The following is an 11,200-nucleotide window of genomic DNA, read 5'->3' as shown; positions in this document are numbered from 1 at the left end:
AAAGGCTCAGTTTTTCACACAAACTCAGAGAAACTAGCTGTACAATAGATAGGTAAGTAATTAGATTTCGTATGAGGTTCATTTCATTCCATCTTGTATAACAGTCTTTCAAAATAAAAAAAAAAAGTAGATGTTTCTCAGTCAAGTAATAGTTCAAAGCCAATGATGAGAAACTGGGCAGGAAGAAAAAACACCAACAATGTAACTTCTGTACTACCCAAGGCTCCAGTGTATGGCTCAGTTTACATCAGTCAGTTGCAAGGTCCAGCCCCACTGACATGGCAATTGCTTCAAAGTTAATTGAGGTAGAGCTACTACAATTCCCTTTTCTCCCATTGCAACCCATTTCAGTGGTTCCTTGTAGCCAACCAACTTCACCTGAAATTGAAACAGTAAAATTAGAGCAATGTGTTTTTGAATGCATATAATTGCATATTCAATTAAGGAAAAGTTCTTCCCATTCTACTACCCATTTATTCTTAAATGCCACTTATCAACCGAGTGAATAATAAGAATAAAGGTAATAGGAGAAGTACTTGCTAAGCAGACATGTCAGTAATAAAGCTAGTGAGATTGTATCTAAATCTGAGACCTTCTTAAGTCTATAAAAGGTCTGTAAACATGTCAGAAATCTCTGGGATAGGATCTGGGTCTAAGTAGGAATCAGGTACCACAGCAGTGATGTTAGTATCACCTGTTTACGAAATGCCTCTTTCCTTGTGGTAGAGCTTGTAGTTTTGAATAAGCATCAGCTTTTACAGACAGGTAACTCAGAACAAAGCTGATCTAAAGAGCCCCTCCCTAGTAAGAGCACATAAATCTTTTGTGGACACTTGTTTGCCAGCTTGTATGAAACGTTGAGAACAATGGGACAGTGTAAGGGAATGACTGAAAAAAAAAATAAATAATCAGTCTCTACCCCTAAGGAATGTTATTCTCCTGCTCACAGATAGTCCAGATGCTTCTTTCAAATTCAAGGTGCATTTACATTTGCATTTTACATAATATTTAGATGGTACTTTTAAAGTTTTTTTTGCCATATCACAGACCTGTTTCATTATCAGTTAGATTCTTTTCAGTTGAAACTAAACCAGGGCCTTGTATGTTTTTACTCAAGTTCTTTGCAGAGTGAGTGGTGAGGTGCTGGAACAGGCTGCCCAGAGAGGTTGTGGATGCCCCGTCCCTGGAGGTGTTCAAGGCCAGGTTGGATGGGGCCCTGGGCAGCCTGGTCCAGTATTAAATGGGGAGGTTGGTGGCCTGCATGTGGCAGGGGTTGGAGACTCATGATCCTTGAGGTTCCTTCCACCCCTGGCCATTCTGTGATTCTGTGATCAGGGGACTGAGTCCAGGAACACCAATGCATTTCAACAGCTAGTGAGCATGTGGTGATGAGACCAGAACAGAGCTGACTCAAAGCAAGCCCCTTAAGTGCACATAATGTGGATATTAAGATCTGAGCACCAAGTGTTCTGCTGTGTAATTCTGCCTCTGTTGGGTCTGGGTACTTGCTAATGGAGCTGTGGTATCGATGTCCTTAATTTATGACCACTGTATATCTAGGGTCATATAGAGTTACATATAGAGTCACTGTTGTGTCTCTGGACATCTAAAACCTTTGTGTGCATCACAATATCATAAAGATGGATATTGATCATAAAGGCCATCCTGGGGTAGAATCTACAGTGGAAAGAGGTGAGGTGGCATAGTTGTTTTCCTGCTATTTGGCCTCTTTTTAGGATCCTCAGTTTGAAAGCTAAAATGTATCCCACCAACAATTCAGCATTAACCTTGATAAGAAACATACCAGTAGGAGGTCTATGACAAGTAAGGTCCCAGAATGAAAACTAATATTCTGCTGGGTCTCTTCCACACTACTCTATCCTAACAGTTACACATTCCCAAAGATGCCAGAAAATAAAATAAACATAGATGGAACACAACAAATACTAGATATGTTTTCCATGTACCTTCAGACTATGTTCATTTCTTGTGTTACGTGTTATAAACCTCACTGTTCTACAGGGGGAAGCAAGAAGTGTCTTCTTACCTGTGTTTCTGCAAGCCTTGCCTGTGGCTCACCAAGTTCCAGAATCCCAGAGTTTGGCCAGTTAAGGAAGATGGCATTTACTTTGCCTTCCTTTGGTCTGAACGTGTACCTGGATGGAAATGGGAAGCAGAAACATGTCAGTCTTTCCCTGTAAATTTTCTGGGAAGTATACATCACACTTTCTGGAAAGACTGGAAAAGAGCTAATATGAAAAGTTAGCACTGATTACATTTTCAGATGCATAGCCTTCATTTCATAAAATCAATCCCCTTTCTCAAAGTACTATTCCTTGAAAATACATTCTGACCAATTAGAGGTAACACAGATTAACAATAAACTGAATGTAGAGGTAAACATCTGCAGTAACTTAAGCAAGCAGATGACAACTGCTGCCTTGTCATGTAAGAATGAGGATTTTGGTGGGTAGGGGAAACCATTAACAGATAATTGTGGGTTACATTCAGAGAAAATCCACATTTATAAGGAAACATAGAGGCATTACACTGAAAGACTTACTAGGATCATGTGGAACTGTACATCTTCCACCTTGCATAGTTAATTTTTTAAAAACCAAATTATAGCAGAATTATCTTGGTGAAGAATTTTTTCTTGATAGCCAACTTATCTATCGACATTATGTCACTGGAAATCTTGAGCATTCATCTGAAGTATTTCTCCCACCTTACTTCATTGTAATTACATTTTTTTGTCCTCAAAAGCAATTTTATTCAACAGTCAGCAGTTTCAAGGCTACAACCAGATGGCCAAATCTTAACTGGAGCAGGAGTTAAACAAAGCCCAGTGAGGCAGAGAAGTGGCTGAGACCAAAAGCCTGATGGATTGTTATGGAGTTACAGCAGCAGTGAGGCACAAAAGCAGAGCAGAGTTCATAGGCTGGCTGAATTTACTGACCAAGCAACTGCTAACATCTTCCTTTTTAAAGGTAAAAACGCACAGAAATACAAAATACATTAGATCCCTAGTTTCTTTCTCTCCCCTTTATCTCTAAAGAGCAACACCAAGATTCCTATTGTATAGATTTGTACTATATAGACTTTGTAGCAGTTTTAGTGGGAGCTATTGGTAATAGGTGAACGGTTGGACTGGATGATCTTTCAGGTCTTTTCCAACCTTGGTGATTCTATGATTCTGTATTTCTGGATTTTGTTTATTGTTTCTGTTGCCAATTCCACTTAGAACCACTAAAGAAACTCCTGCAACCTTCCTTCAGCTCTAGCATCATCCTGGAGCTACATTCTCTGACACGCACTGTCTGCATTCTTAGACACGCTTCCACACGCAATTTCTTAAATTAACAAAAGGGTTCATTTCTTCAGAACAAGCTGATGATTTCTGCAGTATGAAGCCTCAAGAATTTTAAAATGGAAATTTTAAACGTTAAAACTTCTACAGCTTTACGCCTTACCACACTTGTGGTGTGACCGTGTCGTTCTGTGCTCTCCACGGTTTCGTTCCATAGATGGCTTCTCCATTGACTTTCAGCCAAGCACCCATTTGCCGCAGGCGTTCCTCAAAGATAGCAGCGACGCGGCCATCGTGAGTGGGCCCGATATTCATCAGGAGGTTTCCTCCACAAGACACTGTTTCTACAAGTTGCTGAAATGTTTTTAAACACATAGACAGAACAGCGGTCACAATTAATGGAATTATATATTTGAAGTTCTTACTACAACGTGGTATGTTGCTTCTGAATGATGGACTGGACTAGTTAGTGCAAGTTCAGACTCTGGAAGTCCAACATCCCAACAACCAATGCAAAATTTAAGCTCCCATAAAACAAAAGCTCCACTGTCAGTTTGTGTGGCAGAAAATATCCAAAAATACATTTTCACACCAATACATCTGACTGACTCTATTAGAATCAGATCCTACTTTTTTTTTTTTTAAATTTCAACTTCTGCTGGAATTTCGCAAGAGATTTCCCAGTAGAACACTTACAGGATTATTTTTCTGCATGAAAAGGGCTAGCAGATGCCACTTCATTTTTACTGAAGCTGGGAAAAGCAATGTTTTCTCTATTTTATGGCCACATATCTAAAACACCATGAAGCTTTAGATATTTAGTACAGTTTTCATAAAATATGCAGAAGAAAATGAAGCAGTTTTAATAATTTATGTAGCAAAGAATAAATCTCATCTCTAAGGGTACCATTAGTATCTCCCATGTATTCCTCCGTTTTTAAGTGAAGCCAGTGATAGAATGGGCATTCATTCGTATGATTTATTCATCACAGTCATAGACCTTAGTGCCCACAAAATTCACACTGTGTGTTTCTGTAACATGCAGTGTACAGACTGACAATCAAAGGAAATGTTCCTACTACAGAAAGAGCGGGATGGAAGAGGTTGGAATTCAAAAGAGAATGGAAGATTGAATCAGCAGAAAAAAAGAAATCCTATATTTAATCTAGATTTTCAAAGGATTCATTCATCATGGAACACAGCCTTTACTAGACCTATTAATCCACAGAGGATCTTAAAGAAAAAGAGGTAATACGTATTAATGACATTGTCTTTTAGCTCAGCCCCTGAGATTACATGCTCTGGCATCAAGAGTCTACATTAATGCCATATTGTGAACTTGACAATTGGCAAACAAGCTGATGATTGTTCTAGAGAGTCCATGAAGCATCTGTGTTCCCATCCACACTGCCCTCCAGAGATCACAGGCTGAGACTCTGGAGTCTGAGGAACAAACAGCTGGAGATAAACTACTGAATGAATTAAAACCAGCTCCTCTGAAGAGAGATTGCTTCAATTTGAAATTGTCTTTTGCAAAGGACAATACAAAGGACATGGATTAAGCAACAACAATCTTCCTCTTCAGTAGCTGAATTTTGTAATTAAACACATTTTATCTCAAAGACAAAACTTCTTATCATTCAGTGTCCTAAGCTTCCAATCTTTTTTTTTTAATATTTTAGACTAGCAAATGGAATCAATGTTTTAACACTGGCTATCTGTATTTGCTCATGTTTATCTGTATGCCTGTAGCACAAGTGTCTTTTTTTCTTTCCCTTTTTTAAGTATGAAATGGAGCAAAAGGGAAGTTTCTCGTTGCTAACTGAAACAGTATTAACTTACAAAGTTAAGAAGAAGGGGGAAAAAAGACAGCCTTGAAGCAAGAGCCCCTGTGAAACTACAGCTGTTTGCTTCTTCTCAACTCAAAAGTGCAGTTACCAGAAAAACAATCATACAGATGAGTCTTTGGTTACTCACAGAGGAAATTCACTGCTAAGAAACTGTATGAATTTTTACTAGATGACATTTCTCACAGTATTTTCTATAAAATTAATATATTAACCAGGAGTTGCAGACATTCCCTTTGTCCCGCTGTACCTTCACCAAGTCCTCAATTGTCAAGTAATCTTCAAGATTTGCGTTCCTCCTGTACCCCCATGAGCTCTTGTCAATAGTCATGCAGTTCTCCCACTTGTGAGGCAGAAGGTGTCCTGGGTTGTACCGGTCACTGCATGTGTAGAAGCCACCGTGCTTACAGATGCTGCCCACTCCCCAGCGGTCGTTGGTCACCACTGTGTCCCGAACTGGACTGGAAACAAAGAAATTGTATGTTTAGGATTTTAATTCTAGCCATTACACTCAGAGCCAATGTAATCCCCCTCACCTCCTGTACAGCCCTCCCAGAAATTAACATTTAGGATGACTTCTGTACTACTGCAATTAGATTAAGTGCTATTTCAGGAACCCAGTTCTTAGGGAAATATGCTGCAGCCTTTCACAGGAGTCTTGCCAGAAGGCAGTGTGCACTTCACATCTGCTGCCAAACGTTCAGTCTGTGATGACAACAACGCACCTCTGCACTCAAATTATCTTGTTTGCCCATGCAATAGACAACGCTAAAGAAAAATGATTAAGTAGAATAATCATTGCCTTCTTAACTGATGAATGTGCAAGCATGGTTAAATAAATATGAAAGAGTCTAAAACAAGCTTCAGTAGTTTTAGGTAAGATCTGGATTACTGGCACGCTATACATCAGGTAAATTAAGATTTAGCTAAGTGGAGGTAAAAAGTTCCACAAATGATACAGAAGGAGACAAACTAGAAAACAGAATTTCAGATTAGAAGCTAAAATAGCATCATGATACACCTGTCATTATACAGCCAAGCTAGAAAACCAGTGCTGTTCCAGTAAGTATCTGGTGCATTTCCATCCCCATCAGACCAAACTATTTCTGGTTGGTACTTGGTCACAATTTCATAGAGTTCTGGTAATGATTTACTGGTTGGAAACTTTCGTGTCTTGAAGACATTGGTGGCATCCTCGAGGAAGAGAGGATTAAACCATTCAAACAGGGAGTGATATAAACCAAAACGCAAGTCAGTTCTGTTTCTAACAGATGTTTCTAGTTCAGCCACAAGATCTCGCTTTGGTCCCACATCGACAGCGTTCCAGTTCCAAGAATATTTGGACCCCCACAAAGTAAAGCCTGAAAAGAGAAAAATTAAAAGTTAAGAAAGGAAAGCAGCAGAACATCGTGGTTCTACTATGCAAGTGTATTGCAAAAGAAAAAAAAATATATCAAAATAATCATTAAATGTGTAATCATTTATACATATACATAAATATCTGTAGAAATAAACATTCAGATAGAAAAATATAAGCATTCAGTGTTCTTGTTCTGATAATCATTTGATCCTCCTCCAATTGTTCACTCCATTCAAATGCCCATATGAGATTAACCAAGGATACAGAAACTTTTTGACACATTAGATTTTTACCGAATATAGTAAATATGAATTCCGAATATACATTCAACAGTTGGAAGATGAAACATTAGCTTGTGCATTCTGCAACAGAGACATCATTTGCATTCAGACTACTCTCCTCCCTTTTGTTCACATCTCATGCAAATGTTCACTGTTCATTTGTCTTATCATTCATTAACAGCTCAATCAGCAACTCAGTACACGTGCATTAGCAGAGTGCAAAAACTCCTGAAGCATCAGCATTAAACATCCTCACCTCTCAGACATCCAGCAACTCAGCTCAAGCACTGAAGGCACTACCACGCTGCAGATTTAAACCATGGCCAGAGGGGCCCCACTCTCACCTTCAAATTGCTTCACACTCATTGCCTAATAAATTGTGAACTGGATACATGTAATTGTATCAACTAGACAAAGATTTTGGGTTGTTTTTTTGTTTGTTTGTTTGTTTTGTTTTTAAGTCAGTGGAAATTACGCTACAGAATCAGAGTTTTGAGTGTGTCAGAGATGGGATTAAATTTCACAAATAGTTACTCGTTAAAGTTGCAAGTTTCAAGCCAACATCTCCCTGAACACCAACAGTGCTGACTGGCATTGTCATATTGCTTCCTGATATTCTATACTTTGCTACTAGGTTTCCTCCCAGCCGTGCCCTTTTCTTTGCTCTTGGAACATATTGCTAAATTCCCTGGAGAAATCTCCAGGCAACTGCCAGTTCAGAGCAGCTCTCCATAGATAAAACAGCGCAGCATTCACTTTGTGGTTCCTTGAGCAATATATTACACAACAATCAGAAATAAACCCAGCTGCTGCTGGAAGTTCAGTTGCCCTCACCACTGCAGGCTGTCTTACATAGAAGAAAAAAACCATGGCACAATCTATTCTTCCTTCTATGCGAGTTTCACGAGCATAGCTTTTGTGCAAGAGTCAGGAAAATGCCAGCACATTTTAACTTTTTGACTGGGTTGGGGCAAGTAATTGTGTCATCTCTGCCTTTCTCTTAGCAGGCAGGAAAGTCATTCCTTCAGTTAAAAAACACAACAGCTTCTAACATCCAGAACCCTTCTGCTTACCTTCATGATGTTTTGAAGTTAAGACAACATATTTTGCACCTGAAGCCTTCAGAATATCTGCCCACTGGTTAGGATCAAAGAACTCTGCTGTAAACAGTGGCCCAAAATCTTCATAACTGAACCCAGGTGGGTAATTTGCCTTCATAAATTTCACATAGGGCTCCCTCTTTTCCTTCTGCCAGTACCACCTACAAAATACAGATCAAAACCATGTCTGCTGGTGTGTTTTTAGATAAATAAAAGATTACTGAAATCATTAGTTCCTGTCTGCATTCACACTGAGAGGCACAAGAACTGGATGCACGTGATACAGGCAGCCACATAAAACTGCTTCAGAACATAACAGCATTAATAATGAAAGGCTTCCTTTTCTCTGTCCTTTCCCTATGCTCCGCTTCTTCCACTGGCTCCACTTTGGAAAGGTCCCAGGATTTCATTTGTGAAGTCAATGCTATTGCTCCAATCACTCCAGCCCACACTGAGGCCACAGAGCTGCTCTGGCCTCACCCTCACCATGAGCAGAGAACAAAAATGGCCAGTACAGCACTATGTGTCTTCCGCCTGCCCCACCTCTCCCCTCCCTAGAAATGAAAGAGGAACTCCAGATACAGCATGCAACATCAAGCCTTATTGCTAGAGGCCTTCTATAACTGCTGGGGAGAAAGGATCTGAAAGCTTTCACCATCACATAAACAAAGCCAGGTAGTAAAATCCTGTTGGCAAATTTAGGCATAAATGAACAGAGTTTGAAAGTAGAAGCAATGAACAGCAGAATTGGAATATCTGAAATGCGTTTCTCTCTCCCATCTTGAGCCAGTCTCTAAGCTGAGCTCTGTACCACCACAGAAGCTGCATGGATCTTACTGTGACTTTCCCAAAGAGACTTCAGCATAGGCTGATACAGTCTCTGGGAGCCGGTGGCAAAACATATAAAAAATAAAAGAAAGAGGCCAAGATTATCTTCCTTCTTGAAAGAGCCTGAAAACAAAACCGAACAAACTGGTTTTTAAGGATGTAGCTGCACAAATAAAGGAGTAACGTCCTTCCTTTGTCACACAGCTTGCTAACAACATGAGCCTTTCTGCTCTGACGGGACTGAGTTTCAGAGCTCTACTGCCCAAGGCTGTACAGCCCTACAGGGAAGGAGGCACCTAGGCGGCACCAGGGTCTGTGGCCTTGCCCTGAGGCCATGGGCAGGGACCTGGGCCACCTGAGCGTGCTCTGCACCAGGAGGTCCTGCAGGGCTCCTCACCGGGATGAGCCTAAGGGAGGGAGGCAGAGATGGAGACAGTCATCCACTGCATCAGATTGCTTTCAGACCTTTTTAGAAAAATAAGAAGAAAAAACAGGATGTTTGAGCGTGAACGCGTGTATGAACCTTCCTGTGAGAGAGGCCTGAACAGAACCTAGCCTTTTTCTCTCTAGCAGAAAGTCATTACTCAGCAAATGGAGTATGCAGCAAGAACTGCAGATACCCTTATATGCAACTCTGAGAAGAATAGGCCAAATATTGCCTTCACTAAACAGTGGTTTGCTGATATTGACGTCAGCTTGCTTTATGAAGATTACTTTTAAGCTTCACCATGGTGAAGAGCTGCTGTTTACCTCCACACCCCACAGCGTGACTTAGAAGGAAACTGCACACCAGACGGCTACACCCAGCGGACCAAAGGCTCGAACTAAATGGATTTGAAGGCGCTGAGCCTGAAGTTAAGCGGAATGCACTTCTTCCCGAAAGTGATAACAAGAGAAGAAAACCACCACGAGCAGCACGAAGGCAAACAAAGCAGCGCCAGGCAAGGAAAGCGCTGGGCTGCTCGTAGCCCTCTGCCACAGCTGTCCTCATTGCGCTGCAGCGCCCGTCCCTTCACCGCGGCACCTCGGCCGCCTCCTGCCGCTCCTCCACCTCTCTCGCAAAGCTCGCAGAAAACCGCACCGGCCTCCAGCCCCGCTCGCCCCGCTAAGCGAGCCGCCCCTTCCCTCCGCGCCCGGCGGGCAGCAGGCGAGGCGGCAGCTCACCAGAACCACTCGCTGCCGAAGCTGGGCACCGCGAACACGCCCCAGTGGATGAAGACGCCGAACTTGGCCTCGTCAAACCAGGTGGGCAGCGGACGGGCGTCTAGCGAGGCCCAGGTGGGCTCGTAGCGGTGCCGCCCGCCCAGTAGCCCCGGTAGCGCCAGCAGCAGCAACGCCGGCTGCAGCAGGCCCGACATGGCGGTAGGCGGGGGCCGCAGCGAGGCGGGGCCGGGGGTGGGAGCTGTTGTCCGAAGGCCGGGCCGTACGAGGGGCCGAGGCCGCCCCGCCTCGCTCGTCCCGGTGCCCTGAGGCTCCTGCCCCGGGGAAGGAGCAGCCCGGCAGGTTTTGGGGAGAGACTTTTTACATTTTTAGTTACGTGCCCTGATGGGTGTAAGTTACAGCCTGATAAAAAACATTCTGACTTCCATGATATCATTTTTTTTTTTTTTTCTGGTAGACTGCCCACGTTGCTCTAATTTACAAATAAACTTTGATGTCGAGAATAGGAGCCCTTCGTTATTTCTTTTTTTTGCCTTTCCCTGCTTCTGCCTTTTGCCCAGCGCTGACCTGCTTTCTCTGCATCTACACTGACCTTCATTTCTTCCCATGTCCCTTCACATCTCAGCAGGAGCTCCTCAGCACCTTTGACCTCTTGCTGCTGTATCTGCTCTGGTTTATCTTTGGATTTCCTCATGTTCTGCAACTTTTCTTTTTGACGGCTGCTGCCACCAAGGGACTGCAGAACCGAGCAGCCCCTTAACAGGGGAGTTTTGAAGTAGGTTCTCATTCTTTACAGCATACCCAAGCTAGAGCTGCTCTGTGACTTTCAGTGCTTTGAAGGAAAAACAACACGAGGAAAGCTCCAGGGTCTCACCCAAAGCCCACCAGTGTAGGTGAGATCCGCAGCACGAAATGTGCAGTTTGCTTAATGACCTTTCTCACATGCTTTCAATTAACAGAAGAAAGAGAGAAAGGGAGAAAGAGAGAAAGAAAGAAAGAACAGTAAAGAAGCAGTTCAGTAAATAGATGTCAGGAGTACACTTCCAATTAAGGCTTAGAGTGGTTCAGAAACTGCCACCAGCCGGCCTGCTCATGCACAGCTGCTGCCATCTCCAGTGAGAGGAAGGGCCCTCAGCACATCTGTGAGCTGTAAAGTTCAATTATAACGAAACACACTGTATGGGATTCAGTGAGAAACTTAGGACTAGTTCCTGTGACTTGGTAGAAAACTTTCTGATCAGGGGAACGTAGTGCCTGTGCGATGTGGGGCAAACCTGGCCCTGAAGGAGAGTCTGCAAGCGCCCGGCAAAACA

At 42.5% G+C, this 11,200-nt stretch overlaps 1 protein-coding gene across 1 annotated transcript; it reads right to left on the bottom strand.

The window, feature by feature from the left end:
* Positions 1 to 237: 237 nt before the first annotated feature.
* FUCA2 (alpha-L-fucosidase 2) lies at positions 238 to 10,084 on the bottom strand (the record flags this gene model as incomplete). Its single annotated transcript, XM_079532423.1, has 7 exons — positions 238 to 378; positions 2,048 to 2,156; positions 3,474 to 3,664; positions 5,408 to 5,618; positions 6,179 to 6,518; positions 7,872 to 8,059; positions 9,891 to 10,084. The coding sequence occupies 7 exons, from the start codon at positions 10,082 to 10,084 to the stop codon at positions 238 to 240; spliced, it is 1,374 nt and encodes a 457-aa protein (XP_079388549.1).
* Between the last annotated feature and the right edge of the window lie 1,116 nt (positions 10,085 to 11,200).

The sequence above is a fragment of the Tetrao urogallus genome (assembly GCF_951394365.1).
Source record: "Tetrao urogallus genome assembly, chromosome: 2".
NCBI classification, from domain to species: domain Eukaryota; kingdom Metazoa; phylum Chordata; class Aves; order Galliformes; family Phasianidae; genus Tetrao; species Tetrao urogallus.
This window is presented reverse-complemented; position numbering and strand designations above follow the sequence as displayed.